Below are 17560 nucleotides of genomic sequence, written 5' to 3'. Positions count from 1 at the left end.
CATTGTGTCTTTTCTAGGGCTCTGGTTGTAACTGTGCAGGCTCAGGAGAATATGAGTTCTAGGAGCCCATAAATAAACATTTTATTGAGTCTATTGGTTACTGGAAAAGACATGGCTTCTTTAAGGAACAGCAACAGGTACAGAGAGGGTGCCCACACCAGATTTGAAGCACCCTTGCCCATTTTGGATCTAAACAGTGTTCTCCTCTAATTAGAAGCATATGGTTGTGTGTTTGAATTAATCTGTCTCAATGAGTATTGTATATGGATATTAAATAAAGTGTTTACACTTGATTTTCAAATTGCAAATTATTTTGAAATAAGCGACTGTTGCTTGACAATGCTGTTCCTTTAAAAGCAGGTATAAAATGAATTTCTCAATCATTCTTTCATTAAAAAATAATTATATTAAACTAAATATCAGAAAAATCATACATATCACTTTGTTAACAATGTTATAAAACACTACTGTTAAAGGGGGAATAAAGGTCTGGAAAACTGATCACTCAAACATTATCTTCCTTGCACTTTTTTCAAATTATTATTATTGTTGTTATTATTATTATTGTTGTCGTCATCATACACAATGTGAAATCACAGCTGCCAATTGTTTAGCTGGTGTCGGTCTTCATTCACATCGAGTTCTTCCCAAGAACCTAGGATGTTGTAATACATCAGCATAGTATATGTGCGGATCCAAGCAGTGTGGCCTTTTGTAATTGATAGGTGGAAATTTTGTCAATGCACAGATTTTCTACGTGCTATCCAAGGCTTTTTGATATGGCACCCTGTTGTTGTTGTTGTTATAAAAGTCCACAAACTTTGACGTCCTGCTCATTTCCAAATACTGATGGTATAGAAAAATGTATGCATTCTTGATACGTATTGATCAGTCTAAAGTCATGTTAATAATTCTGTGGATTTGGCACCAAATTGCAGCAATGTTTGTTTAAACTCAGACTGTGCATGATAATGACATTTTCAGTGAATTTCAAAGTAATAACAAATTATTATTTTTTTACTTTGTTTTTATTTTGCTACTTGTTAAGTTTTAGTGTCATCTGGCAATGTCACATATTTAGAAAAAAAATTGATGGATGAATGGAGTAATAAATGTTTTGAAAAGAATTCTCTTTCTGATAATATTGATTCGTATATACCTTCTTTAAGATAAAAGGATAATTAACTGCTTCTCTACATACTTCTTGACTTTCCTTACAGTTCCTAGTTTTCTAGCTGACCCTCAACTACATTCTAGATAGTTTCTTGCTTCTGAACTATTCATTTTGTCTTAGGACACTAAGAAGGCTGAAACTAACGGGAGATGGCAGAGTATTTTAGCCATTTCTGACTATGTCAATCTTTTTCAGCAAGAATAGCAAGAATCTTATGACACTTTAAAGCCAAAGTTGTTATGGTATAAATCACCCTAATCATATATCTGAAGTGTCTCTCATCTTGGGTTATATATGGTTGGAAAGAAGAATGATAAATTATAAATCAAGAAATGTAGAACTACAGGCAGTAGTAATTATGCTGTTTCTGAGCATTATGCTGTTTCTAAGCATCAAATCAGCGTTTCTCAATACCTGAAAAATAGCTGTGTCGTGTTAAGGTTTCTCTCTGAAGTTCCAGAAGGCCCATTCATGAACCTGAAGTAAATTCTTCAGTTGATTCAGAAACTGTAACCACTTTTTTTTTATGAGTGATTTTTAAAATATAGCAGTCAGAATTTCAAATCACAACATAATAATACATTAGAGCATTTTGACTGTATTTTGCACACCAAAATGACTCTTCAGTTTTAATCCAGCTCTGTAAACAGATGTAAATTATTATTATGTCAACATTGAGCAGAAGGCACATACTCGTTTGCTCCCCATTGCTTCTTTTCTATTTATCTTCTGCACGGGCAGATACTAAACTGTAAGAAAGGCTAAAAAACATTTAAGGTTTCTGTGCACAAAATGCCCAGTGGTGGTTCTTAACAAAGTTATTTCTTTAGTCATATTTTTATATACTTTTTAAGTCATATTTTATACTGTTGAAAAACAATATAATGGTTTTCATGTTGGGAGATGGCTGCCTTGAAAACCTGCTCAAGCTATCTCCCAACATGAAAACCATCATAAAACAAATTTAAAAGTCAGTTACATTTAGAAGAATATTTACCTGAAAACAACTTTCAGCATAAAATTGTAGCAGTGATTAAAAGTATCAACCATTATCAGTGGAAAGCTCATAAAAGCAATGGGATTTTTAGAGCTTGTTTAAGCCAGATAAGGAGAAAGCCATAAAATAAAAAATATTTGGCAATTACAAATATTTTAACTAAATAATAAACAAGCAAACAAATGAGACTTCTTATGAGGCAGTTTACCACCGAGAGGTTTCTCACCAGACTCATAGAGCTGACCTAACCTATGGGCTTACGAGCAGAACCTCCAGGGCAACATTAAGAGAAAATGAGCCCATGCAGAGAAAAGGTGAGGTATAAATATAATAAATCAAGGGTGAAAGAATTGCAGCTTCAGAGCTGTATTACACCTAAAGTTCCTACAAAAGTTGTTGCTGATTTTTTTACGTAGCAAAAAAGGAAAATGACAAAATCCATGGTGATAAAATACATATATGTATTTAAATTCAATTCAGTATCAGTGTAGATTCCTCTTGTTTTTTTAAAAAAAGTTTGGTTTTGTGTGTGTGTGAGAGAGAGAGAGAGAGCTTAGCATGTAGTTTGTCCCTCAGTGTGAAAAAGGCTGCATGCCCTTATAATAAAAGAATGGATAGATTAGGCTTGTTGCCTTTAAACCAGCATAGTCCTTCCCCTTTCATTGGGACTGTGTCCACAGAAACTCAAATCATCAGCTACAGACTCCTTTCCATAGATGGTTCTGCATCTTAACCTGATCCCAGTTCATTTTTCCGTGGTTGAACCTTTTCACTTCAGAATATCAGTATGTTTTTTCACAGCTGGTTTTGTGGCAGTTTATTAAATTCACATGTTGCTTAAAATAAGCATATGTTTGTCCCTGAAGGGGAAATGCTTGCGTTCATTTGAAAAGAAAGAAAGACCGGGGGTGGGGTGGGGCGGGGGGACTACAGAGGAAAACAACAGCATTGAGGAATATCATTTGAGCTATACCCTGACAAGGTCTTTCTAAATGTGTTTACTGTTAAATAAGAAACACCACTTTGAATTTTGTCGTAATATTTAATTTTTCTTGATTTCTGACCTTGGCAGACGAAACAATTGTTCTAAGAATGTCTTAGTTTAATTGCAGCCAGTAGAAAACAACCCTGAAGGCAAATTGACGATGCAAAGAGTTTATGACGAGAGAGTCTTGACAATTCCCTTTCTTGGCCATTTTTCATTTTTGGCTTGGCTCAAAGTACCGGCTGTGAGAGATACCCTGACCCTATAAACCCAGTTTCTTGGACTAATTTGATGGCTTTCTTATCTGTGTTTAATGAGGAAGCTCAGTCTAAAGGCAGCCATTCACTACCAAAGCTGTGGATTGCTTTCTCTCCCCTTCTTTTTTGAGAGAGGCGTAGGGAGGCATTCTGTTTTACTTGGGGAAATCTTGTAAAACGTTTTACAGAGAGAATAAAACACAGTGCTCTTTTAAGGGGAGGGGGTGCACTTGAATCTGTTATATGTCTGAAAAGAAAAGGCATCTCTTTGTAATATTCAAAGGTCAAGTTTTCTAATTCTGTTTTGGGACTTGTTTGTGTTGAATTTTAGCCAGCATTCTCCAGTACACAGTAGTGGATTTAAAAAACAACCCTTCTCTCCCCACACCCAACTGCTGTTTTCCATCAGCATAAACAGTTCCTTTCTGTAATAACATAGATGGATATAGCAGAGAACCCGTTTCTGGGAGAATCAACTCCCTATGCATTTCTTAACCATTTTTGGGAAGAATTGATCTATCTGTATGTGCAGGAGGAGGAGGAGGAGGAGGCAGTAGCTCTAAATGAAATGACATCATACGTATTACTCCCATTGATCCAATTTTAGGTTACAGCCAGGATAAAAGGAAATGGCATCAGGGAGGAAGTATGCTCATTTAGGCACAGGTCCCAGTGTGATAATGGAGTAATAATAGAAATCACGCCAGTGTCACTTGGTTGCTGCATCAGTCCAGGCACATTTCCCCTTTGAGGAGGCTTTCAATGAATTCATTCAAGTGCAGGCTGTAGCAAATGGGATATTCAGAATACCAGCTGTACTCCTTAATGATTTGTGTCCTGGCTTAGGGGTGCAGCCCAAGTCGTCATACTGTTGGATGCTCAAGTGCATATATCTATGTCACATTTTTATAGCGGTGGAAGGTCAGTAGTTTCAATGACGTTTTTTTCTAGAATAAGTTGGGGATCTGGCATTGATTTCATTATGCTAATACAGGGTTGACAAATAGTCTCTTTTAAGGTGGGTGGTCTTCTGGGATGAGAGGCCAGTGACCTTGCAGAAAACAGTGAGAGAGCTTTAGATGCAATAAGAGAGGTTTTCCCTGTGCCTGTTTTATTTGGCATTGGGATATAAGGAGCTCACTTTTGTTGCTGTTTAAATCCTGTACTTGCTTTGTCAAAACTTTCTCCAAAGAGTTGGCAGTTGGAGACTTTAGTTCACTATAAAGAATGCGGCTGTAAGACTCTGCTAGGCATTTGTCTTATTACATAGATCTATAAACCTAGTTCCTGCTAAATCCCGGAGAAGCTAGGACTATATATAAGCTGCTTGTTACAACTATTCTTTCTAATTTGACTGCATTTTTAGTAATGTATTTTTCTTATTTTTCAAACTTGACTTTGCTGCATTTTTCCAATTGGATTTTGGAAGTTAAAGACTCAGGAATGCAAACTTCAAAAAATGTGTACATGTGTGAACCCGCAGAGGAGCACAGCACAGTTCCGTGTGTGTTGTATGTAACCCAGTAAGAAAGATTTAAAACATTAATTGTTACACTTAAAAGAATTATTCAACTTTAAAGACCAGAGACTGTTGTGAGAATTTACCATTTCAAGGAATATGATTTTCTGGCTGGCATATGGTACTGTTCTTTGAAAATTACAGACTATTTCAGCACGCTCAGCACAACATAATTTATGTCTTCTCTCTAGTACTCTCCCTTAAAACACATTTGGCACAAACAATCATGGGAAAAATGATTATTTTTTCAAGTTAGCTCTTAAGTATTGGCTTGACATTATCTCTCAGTGATACTGTGTTCCATATCAGCCGAGGTTGCTATATCTTTATCACTTATATCTCTTTTCTCTTTAACTTGCTTTGTTTGTTAGATTTGTATCCCACTGCTTGGCCAGAGCTCTGAAAAAGTTCTTGCAACTATCCAGTCCAGTCTAGCAGGCCTATGCTTTTCCTAACCTTTTGTATATATTAATCTCCCAGAGGCTGAAGTAGGTCTTCTTATGCTTTGACATTACTGTATGGAATGGGAGCACAGCTTCATTAGGTAACTGAATGGATACATGTTTTAAAAAAACCAATGAAAATAAATATTGTGATTGGGTACATTTGTACAGTAACACTGCCTCCTGTGGAATTACAAGTCTGCTTGAATTGTGGTGGGTTGCCATTAGGGATAGTACAGTATATCTGGGGCTGCAAAAATCTGGATGAGCATTAGATGGTAGCAATACAGTGTTCTGTAATAACTCTGCTGCCATCTAGTGTTTTCATAGTTTTTGCAACCCAGATATTGTAGCCTAAATTGCCATCCCACTTAGCTTTGGGAGACTCTCCCACTACTTTTGGTTGCGTTGTGACTCAACCCGCTCCCGTCAGAAATTAAATGATCCCATTTAGAGTTCTGGCAGAAATTTGTGTTATCTCTTGTGGGAGTATCTTGAAGTACATAATTTCAAAATGGTGATATTCTGCACAAAAGGCTCTTTCAGTCCTACCATTGATTATTGCAAACTGTAAGGAAGACTAGTATATGCTGGTGACAACAATTGTAGCATGGATTTAGAAGAAGAGATTCTGCATGGATTTGCTAATCACGAACTAGCAAAGATCACATAAACATTTCAGAAAGTTGTTTGAAACTATTGCAAATTAATCAACAAACTATCATGGAGAGAATCATGTGATCACATAAATAAATGTCAGTGAAAGGAGAATGGAGCTGAGAAAAGTATCAGAAATCAAAGCATGTTTTAAGTGTATGCATGTTTAATGTGGGGTTTACATTGGTTTCAGTTAAATCAGACTAAAGGATGAAATATAGACTATATAGTTAGAATTTACCTTTTCTTCTGCATTCTATCTGAAGGGCACACTATTCACTTGTGGCATAAATGGTATGAGAGAATATCTTGAGGTGGTCATAAATGCTTCGTATCTGTCATGTATGGAACAAGTCCAAGTTTGTCCTCTATTAAATTCTACTGCCCTGCTTATTTTTTCAACTGAAAATGTATATTCTGTGAGTCACGTATGTACATAAATTTAGTTCATATGTGAGAAATGCACATTTTAATATCCATATTTTGCAGTTTCTCTCTCCCTACTAGTATTTATTCTTAATATAAAACTCAAGATTGGAGATGAATGGCATAAATAATAAGTGGAAGATTCTTACTTTGTCCTCTCATTTTGGTTCCTCTTCAATAATTTTTCAAAGCCTCAAAATTTCAGTTGCATAACGCATAACTATATGAGGTTCACAGAGGTAAACTGAGTGGTTACCTTGTTTCTACATTTCTTTGCTTTACTTGGCCAAACTTAGAACCTTGATGAGGTTTTAAACAATAGTTCCTTGTACGGATAACGTATAAAGTCAATGCCAAAGGTACATTTCAAAAGAAACCACAAGTCCTCTTCAGTTTTTAAGTCTTTGGTGCTGTTTTTGTTAAATGGCAGCAGTTTCTATGGAGAAAGAAGAAATATTTATAAAATAACCTTATGCAACACTTGAAATTTGATTTATGTTCAAAAGTAGACAATGATTTTCCAGAAATACCCTTCTTTCTTAGTTTAAAGGCCCCCACAAACAATTATTTTATGTACATGAACTTGAGTAGAGAGTTAGAAGCATTTGTTTAGAATTGCATACCTCAATCTGAGCATTGTTCATATGTGTAAATTCAACTTTTATAGTTCCCTCACCTTCATGGACATTCTGCAGTTGAAGTCTGCACATCCAGAGTATGAACTGGAGAACACTAATTTGTTTGTTTCTTATTGTTACATTTAGATTTTGCATTCAAAGTACCCCTTTTTTAAAAAAACAACCAGTTTCTGTCACAAGTCTGCTGATAAGTTTCACTAATCTCACCAGAGCTTGGGTAAATGTGCTTAAATTGCAGCTGTAAATACATACATGATGGATATGGTCTGTACAACATATGATAAATATATATTTAAGTACAAACATATTATTAGATGTACAATCACACAAATGCTAGAATACAGGCTCACTTTTGCATGATGTTCTGGCTTGTAGTTGCGTAAAGTGAATTGAATTGAATTGGATTGCCCGTGCCAAGCCAGTGCCAGTGGCCCTGGCAAGTCAGTCGAAATGGTACACATGGGTAGGAAGCCTAGTTGAGGCTGGGATAGCTGGGGCTGGCCTGGGCTAGGTTTGTCAGGCAGCTGCTGTGTGCTGAAACAGCAGCTTAAACTTTTCCTTACAGAAAGTCAAGATATGCCATTCTGTACCCACTTATGGCACTTCTTAAAACTCTGGGTTTTCAGAGGACTGTCTCAATGTAAATTACCCAGCACATGTTTGTAAGCTTGAGAACTTTGTATTTTAGAGCCCGGGTACCCCCTCACTTCATTTTGATTTTATGATTTGTAATGTGTTGTTGAATTAATAACAATTAGTGTTATCGATTAAATGGTAATATCTGTCATAGGCTGCATTAAGAAGGATAACTTTGAATAGTCTGTAAGTACAGAAAAAATAAATATGCATAATGACTTCTTGCTTTAAGAACAAGAGACTGGTGAATGGAAACAAATCAGGAAGAAATGATAGGGTGACCGAAAGTAATAGAAAACAATTCTTTCTCCGAATTTTAACATATGATACCTTTCATGATGGCTTTATTTTGAATTAACTAAATCCATACTGTTTGAGATGTTAACAGGTGACCATAAACATCCAGATAATTATAATATGCCTTCTCCAACTGTTCTTCATTTTGGAGCAGTTCTACCCTGATCTTCCATTCTTTGGATGTATTGGGACTGCAAGCCAGAAATTCTGGGAGAATGGCAGTCCCAGCACATCTGGAGAGCATCAGTTGGTGAAGGTCATTCCAGTGCTGAATAATATAGGCAGGATTTTAAAGTGGGATTCTGTTCTTAAATGGAATCTGATCTTGTTGATGACATTAATATATACTGTCTTGCTATTAAGTTGGAATGGGGTAGGTTAATTTGCAAATATAGATCACTCAGGAACTGGATTCCCAAATCAGTTTTCTTTCTGTGCTGGCAGTTTGATCCTGGAAATGGTAAGCAAGGCACAAGAGACAAAATCTTTGCACCCAAACATCTAGAAGGAGATCAGCAGTTGATTTTCACTTGTGATTAAGTAGAATTTCACTGGTTTTGTTCTGTATGCATAGGATTATCTTCTCTCTCTGTGGGGTGAGAACATTGGCTACATAAGAAACTCCCTACAGTTTTTTAGAACACAGAATTTTCTTTTCAAATGGTTTATTTCCTGACCCTTGATGTGCGCTTTATTTTCAATACTTTTTCCATATAATAAAAGCAGAGTAAATGGAGCGCTTAAGGACTCACTGCAGTAGCAGTTCTGTAATTTTTCCCCATTCATGTTCCCTGTAATTAAATTCCTTGTTTTCTTCTATTGTGGATGCAGTAAGGTAGAATTATTTATACTCTTAACTGGTAGTTAAACCAACTGATCATAGGGGAATTTATCTCTGAGTAAGTATGCTTAGAATTGCACTAAAAGGGGGTGGATGTATATATGGAGATATGGATATATGTGCATGCAGATTATATGATTCCTGTTTCAATTTTGAAAGAGAAAGTTGGATAAATTTGTATTTCTGTCTTGCTACAGTTCTTCAGTCCTACACATGTTAAAATCTCCAGGAAGTGATGCAGTATAACTTGCGCTTTTGTTAATTTTCTATGAAAATTAAATAACTTGGTATATTTTATAAAGCATGTTACCTGATAACATATTTATCAAAGCACTTAATTGAGATTAGTATAAATTTAATCTTACTTAAATATAGAATAGGAAACCATGGCAAATGAACAAGCCTCTCAGTTCACTTTGGTAAAGGAGTTTTTCAGAATAATGATATGAGAGTGTTCAGAAATGAACTGATCTACTGCTTCTATATATTACGAGCACACAGTATAATTTCATAGGTTATCTGAGACTAGTCACTGGCTAGCCTCTTTTATTTGAATTATACCCTTAAAAAAGGGTTATAATTTTATCTCACAAGCTATTTATTTTCTTTTAGCTTTCCCCGGACCAGCTGGTCTTACTTCTGGAGTGTCTCCTGCAGAAGAGGACATTCTGTTCAAAAATGTTGGAATGCTTACAGAAAACTTACCACCTCCGTGAGCAGGATGCAGAGGTAATCCAGTTACAGACATAGTAAGCTCACAAACTAAGCCAATAGCATGTAGTAATTGCATTCTGTTGGATACGGGATTATTCTGTTTTTTTAAAAATCAATTTTAAAAATTTAAATTTGTCCTGAAGGCAATACAGGTAGAGCACGGGTTACATTTGCTGCTTTCAGTTTTACAGCTATGTTTTTAATAAATGTTTGTTTTTAATGAAGCATGTGTCTACATGTATGCTTGCATAGTTTGGTTAGTACAGCCAAGTCACATCTCTCCACTGTGTCTTTGAGTTTGAAAAATACACACATCTGGAGAGGATTAAATGATATATGCCTTATTGAGGATTCATTTTCTTTTTCTTTTTACTAATTTTGTACCTGCTTATATTTGGCAGTAAAACTGCTTTTTGTTTACGTTCAGCTGTATATGAGAATTTGTACTCACAAATATTAGATTGGAAGTTTATGAAAAAATAAAATACTTGTTTTCATTTTGAGTTTTCATTTTGAGTTCCATTCAAAAACAGATCTTCAACAAGAATATGTTGTACAAAGACAGTCAGTTATTTGGACTATTATTTATTAATTAATAGCTGTCATAATTCACCTCAGCCCACAGATTCTGTGTAGTGTATAACTGAGAAAAGAAAGGAAAGGAAAGAAAGGATTACAATTAAGAAAACCAGTGCTTCTGCTGGCTAACTAAAAAGAAGGAGAAATCACAACAGAAGGCAGTACAGATAGCAACTAAATGCATTTTCAAGCAAGTCTAAAATCTGTTATGGGAGTTAAATCATTTACAGGGCCTGTCTTTAAAATGATTCAGAAGCTTAATCTGCTTAATGCAAAATAGAGTATAAAAACATTATCTGGGAATGGGATGATTCTGAAAATATCCCATTGGTGGTTGGGAATTTTCCAGAAAATTTCCAGAGACTATGCTGCCCTTTACCCTTTATATTGTAAAGGGCTTGCCCCACCCAGGTACTTGGTAAATTGCCCACTGTCCTATTTACAGATTAGGCTCTTGAGGTCCTTGATGGAGATCCTTGTCTGAGGGACACTGTCAAGTGAGATATAAGGAATGGCTATAAATCAAATCAGAATTCCTCAAGCTGGTACGCTTCAGATGTTATGGATTCCAGGGTCCCAGGCATCTGCTTTATATTCAGGGAAATATGTTTATTCCTCTGCAAATCTATGGATAGATTTGGAAGTTTTCTGCCTTTTGTTTTTAGATGATAACTGTACATTTGTTTTATTATAATTTTTAAATTGCTATATAAAGTGCTCATAGAACATCTTACTGAGACATTGCATAAATAAATAGCGCTACCAGCTTCATACCTCTCTTCTCTTTTACTGCAATTCTGGGGAGAATGAAAGTTTCTTTTTCAAGTGAATTGCAGTTAATGTCTCATCTGTATCCTAAATTGGGTTTAGTCTTAAATATAACTACTGAAAATGAGTGTGATTCGTTTTCTACCAATCACAGATGAAATGAACCCTAGTTTGTCTGGATTTAGAAAATAAGGAACCTGTAGGTAATCAAAATGAAGCAGAACAATTCAGAATTCTTCCTTTGTAGAAAGAATAGAAGTGGAGAAGGCTGAAGGGAGACCCTCTTAACACAAAACTATGTTTTAGCATTGCTGTATTTGTACAAGTAGTAGCTACTACCATAAAATCTTTCAGAACATGATTTTTGTTTTGTATTTTAACAAAAGGAAGCATCTGTACAAGATTTGTTCCATAAATAGAATTATATATGAAACAAAATTAAGACAAAGGCTTATCTAGGTTTTAGATTGCTGCAGTTGTTGTAATATCTTTCAGTGGTTACTGGAATGTTGATTGAAGCTTTTTATAGGTCAGTACATAAGATTGAAAGCTCCACAGTTGAGAAATGTCTCTTATATCCAAGGAAATATTTAAGATAATAGGTAAGGTTTATTTCAGCTTTAATGTATTTGTTGTTTATACATGTGCTAAAGGCCAGATTTATTTTTAATTAGCTTTGAAACACACTTTGCTATTTATAGAAATTAAGATATATTTAGGGTATATTTTAATCACTTACAAATACCAAAGAAATGTCAGGACTTCTATATCTGGAAGAGAAATAACTGAGAAGGTAGCATCAAAGTTGTGTCCCCTGTGTTGTGGTTACATGCCGGGACACCAAGACCTATGTGAAATTTTTACACTAGACTGATTTTTCCCCTTTCTCCTGGCATAAATTGTGCCAAAGATCCTTGGGGTATGTGTATTTATATATGTGTGTGTGTGTGTATTGAAAGAAAGCCACAATGTCTGTGGGAGAAATATTACCTTAACTTTATCTTGCAAGGTGAAATCAAGGGCTTTACTCTACCCTTTAAGAAAAGCAACTGAGATAACATTACCGTTACAGTTCCGACAGCTACTGGATAACAAGTACCTACAGTCCTCAAAAGGGAATGTTGTGGTACATGCTCTTGTCTGCCTAAACAAGGAAATTTCTGGGGCTCAAAACACATTAAATGCCACAAGGAGGGGATTCCCCCCCCCCCTTGAAATAAAACAGGCAGTGATTCCTAGCTACATTTTTTTGTTGAATGGCTTTGGATAACATTCAAATGTGCATCATTAAATGTAAGTCTTTATGATGCCACCACAAAGTCTTCTGTGCCTGGTTTATAAAGACTGAAATCCTACAAACACATGCTTACCAGTAAGTACAGTGGCCCTCTCTTCTGAGTAAACATGGTTAGGATCAAGCTGAATCATCTTCATTGTCTTTATTTGGAAAGAGAGATGGTTGCAAAATAAAAATCAATCTGTTACAAGTACAATTTTATACAGTACTGAGTATTTTGTGTAATTAATTTTCAGAGTAGACGGAGTGATTATCAATTCATGCTGAAGTAATGATTGTTCAGTTGTTTTAAATTATTGTCAAACATTAAATTATGAACTTCCTGATACAAGTGTTAAGTTAGATATTCCAACTGATGGTATGGTGTCGCAGTGTACAGACACACAATTTCTTCTTAGTATTTTTTAACAGGTTTGGGTAAAACCTGTTTGCCTTTAAAAACTGACACCAATGAAAACATTTACAAAAAGTTATTCATACATACATTTGCTTCAAGTTTCACATTAGGCTTTTGGTAAATCCTGTTAAAGCACTCTTTGGTTAGTTTTTAGGAAGAAATTGTGAAGATATGTATAGATAAACTAAAATAACCAGCAACAATTGGTAAGAACTGATCAGTATGAAGGGAATGTGTACCGACAGCATGTGAACTGACAAAACCTGATGAGCTATTGGGAAGGAGAGAACATCAAAGAAGACACGTAGAATATAAGATTTCAGATAATAAGATACTCTTCCCACCTAATTTGTCTCCCGGAAGGTCAATGACATTGCTGTACTGTGTGGCCCTAGGAATTAGCCATTGGATGCACATTGCCTACACAATGCTACTGTGATTGGCAAACCATCAAAGAACCTCCATATTTATCCATGGTTTAAATTCCATGATTAAATGTTTAAACCCACATGGTAAGACCGCACCATTCTTAAAATACTGACAAATGTGAATAAATGTGCTAAGTAATGATCATCTCAGTTACAGCTGAAGAGGATTGCCTTTGAATTATGCAAAAGGCTTGTGCAATGTATATATATGGAAAAGCACTGGATTTCACTATGTATTTTTTTGCATGGGATGGATGTCTTTTGTTGTCTTCATGGCAATAAGGAGGGAAGATTCAAATGGCTGCAATTTTTACCATGTTTTCTGTACAATTCCAACGAGGGAGACAGAACAGATTTGAAATTCTATATAGAACACGTTGAAATTCTATATTTTGTAGAATATATACAGTGAATTTTGTGATGCGTTCTTCTCGTACATTAAAAATGAAATGAAATACTCTTTTATGTAGGTCCCACGGTTTTCTCTAAATTAACAGTAGGAACAAACTTGGATTTACCAGTGAGTACTTGACCATTTTGCTCGACATTTTCAGAGATTCATTTGAAGTAGAAGAACAAGATTAAGTCTAAGCTCTGTTCTTTCCTGCAAAATTACTCTCAGATCAAATGTTTTACAAGCAGACCTTGCATGATATTAGATTCATCTAGCTATTGGGAATTAGCAAATTTTAATAACTTCCTTTCAGTAGCTCCCTGACCAACAGGGTGAGCAGGAGATTGAAATAAAATTGAAATATTTTATTCAGTTGTTTTTTAAAACAATTTTAATCTAGTTATAAGCTATACAGTATAAGTTTATATATCAGATGTAATTAGAATGAATGCTATTACAAACTTGCCTTATTATGGGCAATAAAATAGAAGCAAAAGAATGTAATATTAAACTTTGTATATTTATTTAGACTAATTCATATTCATGAGGCTCACTTCTAGGTAATTGTAAACAGGATTTTTCTATCCTCCTCCTCCTCCTCTTTTTATTTTTTAAAATTTAATAGATACTTAAAAGCAGAATGAAGGAAAAAACAAATAAGAAAAATAAAAAGATAGAAAAAAGATTTACTATATAAAACTGAGTGAAATTTTTGAAGAAACATTGGTTAGTACTCCAGTTATAGTAAATAGAACCTCTGTTTTTGCTGTTCAATTTGGCAAGGTTGGAGATTGAGGAACAGATTGTGTATGTGTGTACATACACACAATGCAATTCTGTCCATGCTTATTTACTGTTCCAGTGGCCTTAATAAATGTGTTCAGAATTGCAAATCTGAGAGTTACTAAAACTTCTAATAACTTCAGTACAATATATTCAGTATGCTGGGGAATAGAATGAAGATCTTATGCCTCCAAAACCAATTCTGTATCAAAAGGCAGCTCTTAATATGAAGATGCAGAAGAACAAATGATCCTGTAACAGTTTTCATAAGAGGCAGGATACATCAATGAATTAGAGCCACTGATCAACATCACGAGGTGCTAGGGATAGGCTGTGGCTTAGTGAAGAGAGCACATGCTTGGTCTGTGTAAGATCCCCGATTCAGGCCTGGCCCCTCCACTTCAGACAAGGAAATATACCTGTTTGAAGATCTGGAAAGCTGTTCCTAGGATTAGCTGGAAGCACCAATCTAGTTGTTTCACTGCTAGGTGAGAAGGCAACTTCTGTACTTCTAATTCCAGTTTCCCCCCTATATTACGGTTTTCACTGCCAGAGATCAGTGAAATCAAGCTTTGGCTCTTATTCTCAAGAGCCATTAAAACATGACACAGTCCCCCTTCTTCTTTGTCCTATGCAATTCCTTCCAAAAGATTGATCACCAGTTAATTTTCCTGTTTCGGTTAACAGTTGTAGATCTCATGCTTATTTCTTGACCTAAAGAGGCCAGGAGCCATAGAGGAAAATAAGCACATTATTTACAGATACCTTGTATCCTGTTATGTTTTGTTGCCTTCTTTCAAAGGGTCAATCCAGTAGAGTAAAAAGTATAGAAGACATAATATTATAGTATAGAAGAGTATAGATACTATAATAGTATAGAAGAGAACCAATAAAATACAGACTATAGGCAACTGGAAAGCAAAAGAATGAATGAGTAAAAGACCTCTCTTATCTTAGCACTGGGATTAAAAGAAGAAAATAAAATCAGCTAGATAAGCACAGCAGTAGTACTAAGTAGGGTGTAGACAAGACATCAGAGTATGACACTTTGCATAGCAAAATTATTTTGATATTTTGAACTAATCAAGTTCATGTCATTCTTGGTTATGTGAATACTGTAACTTGTATCATTGGGCAAGTCAGCATAGAATGAATAGCATAGCTAAGTTACAAACTAGGAAGTCCCTGGCTCAAGTCTTACTTCAGTTATACCCATTAGTAAGACAGTTTGTATTATTTTATAATAATAGTAGTTTTGGGCCTTGGTTCAAATTCCTGCCAAGGCCAGGCAATGCCCCTTTTTCCAGAACCAGGGAGTTAATGAGCTCAGTAGAAGAAGATAGGCTTTGCTTGCCAAATGTCCCTACTTCAGACTTTGATAGTTCAGTAGTAATGATATGAAAGATCACTGCCTGACATCCTGGGGAGGGATGGAAATACTTAAAGCATTTCACATATATTATGTCAAAATAAGCTAGAAGTTACTAGATAATGTTGGCTCCTGCTGAAAACAACAGCTTTATTTCTCCATCTGGCCAATCTAATCCAGTTAGAAAAAGGGGAAATTGGCAAAAATCATTACCTGTGTTTCCATCAGCAGAAATGCCCTGAGCAGAACTCTGCTGGGGGCATGTTCCTGCTGACAGAAAAGAGTCTAAATCTGGCATACATTTGTTGTTGGTAGCACATAATAGTAGTTTTTAGACAGAACTGCAAGTTTAAATGGTAAATAAAAGATGTTCCATCAGTTTTATGTTTTACAGGTATATAAATGTAATTATTATTATGAATTGTAACACAGTCAGCCAGATGCTTAGACTGGACTGGACTTGGCATTTTTGTTGTTCTGGTGGTGGTTGTTGTTGTTGTTGTTATTATTATTATTATTAAACTTACTGCCCTACAAATGTTCCTGGATCACAGTTCCCCAAATTCCAAATAAGCATAGCCATCTTTGAAAGGCATCAAACTGGGGAAGACTGATTTCTCTCTGTCCATCTCAATCCAATTCTCAACTGGTGCCTGATGTCTGTTAAGAATTGGATAAGGGCAAAGAAAGTCAACTTAATCCAGAAAGACTGACCAGAACCAGATCAGAGGCAGATCAGGAAGCAGAGACAGGTATTGCCAGATGTTACTAATGATTTATATAATCCCAGTTGAAATGAAGGGCTGGAATTTTGCGAAGGGCTGTTTCTAAAAGATCTAGTTTTGGAGATGTCAAAACTGGCTAGAGTGACATTTAGCTTTATTACTTCAGGAATTCACATCCTTTCTGCTAATAGATCATCATTTTATTTGCTTCTATCACAATGGATAAGCTGTTTTTCTGTCCAAAACATTCCCAAAGCAGCGTGCATGCACATGCACGCACACGCACGCACGCACACACACACACAAATAGGCCTTTAAAACAAAAAACCTAAACAATACCAGCAGAATTAAGAATACAAAGTGTGCATCAGCCAAAACACTGTGAGCCTTTAGCTGAGAACAGCAACTAAAACTGAAGTCACCCTTAATAATGTGCTTTTACTTTCTACAAATTCAGAAGAGTGGGCTTCCCAAGTGACAGAATTTCATTCTGAAGACCACACTGAAAAGGGGCTGCCTTGTTTATTCACCAGCCATGCTTCATGGAGCAGTTGTATGGGGTCACCTGAAACTCTTTCAGGATAAAGACTCATTTTCTTATTTTCAAAATTATCTAGAGAGCAAGGGGGTTGTGATTTCCAATTAAAAATGAGGAGCAGAATTGACCTGCTGAAATATTTGCAAACATTTAAGTGCCCATTATTCATGTGGTAAGGTCATCTCCCCTCTCACTCAGGATCAGGAATTCTTTTGTTCATTCTTCCCTGGGTTGTTTGCAAACAGTACGATCATCCCATTCCCCATGGCTCTTTAATCAATCCTATCCATAATATAAAATTAGCTCTCAAATTAGTTGTAGTTTCCTTCCTGTATATGTTCCTGAATCACTCCATTTAAAGAAGTCCTCATAGTAGATGGAACTTTATTTCATTATTTTTTCTACTTTCAGCAGCTTAAGACACTGTGTGTATCAAGGCTGTCAGATTGAATATTTGGGAGGGCAGGGAAGAGAAGAGAAGGAGGAATGAAAGCAGACTGCTTTTGCAGAGAATATGAGAAATGCAAGTTAAGGCATAATATCCAGTGAGGTCTAATAACTCTTATACAACTGTTCTGTTGTACAGAATCATATGAAACTATGAAATCTTATTTCACAAACCAGAGTTACATTACTATAAATTATACAGAATTCTTGATTTTCTTAAATAAATTATGCATAGAAGAAGATAACTTCTA

The 17560-nt window shown here is 35.6% G+C and overlaps 1 protein-coding gene across 7 annotated transcripts in view; it reads left to right on the top strand.

Annotated features, from left to right (window-relative positions):
• The window catches only part of AOPEP (aminopeptidase O (putative)), a 213431-nt gene that overhangs the window by 160534 nt on the left and 35337 nt on the right, over positions 1-17560 (top strand). For all 7 annotated transcript variants that reach the window (XR_015793697.1, XR_015793696.1, XR_015793695.1 and 4 more), the window contains one exon: positions 9483-9599. Coding sequence is in view for 4 of the 7 variants with exons in the window: in XM_088129867.1 (XP_087985993.1) it covers positions 9483-9599 (117 nt within the window). In the remaining 3 variants the exon portion in view is untranslated. The remainder of the gene's footprint in view (positions 1-9482; positions 9600-17560) is intronic.

Source organism: Python bivittatus, unplaced genomic scaffold (assembly GCF_059951505.1).
Source record: "Python bivittatus isolate LINGU-HERP-01145 unplaced genomic scaffold, Pbiv_v1 ctg000850_np1212, whole genome shotgun sequence".
Lineage (NCBI taxonomy): Eukaryota > Metazoa > Chordata > Lepidosauria > Squamata > Pythonidae > Python > Python bivittatus.
This window is presented reverse-complemented; position numbering and strand designations above follow the sequence as displayed.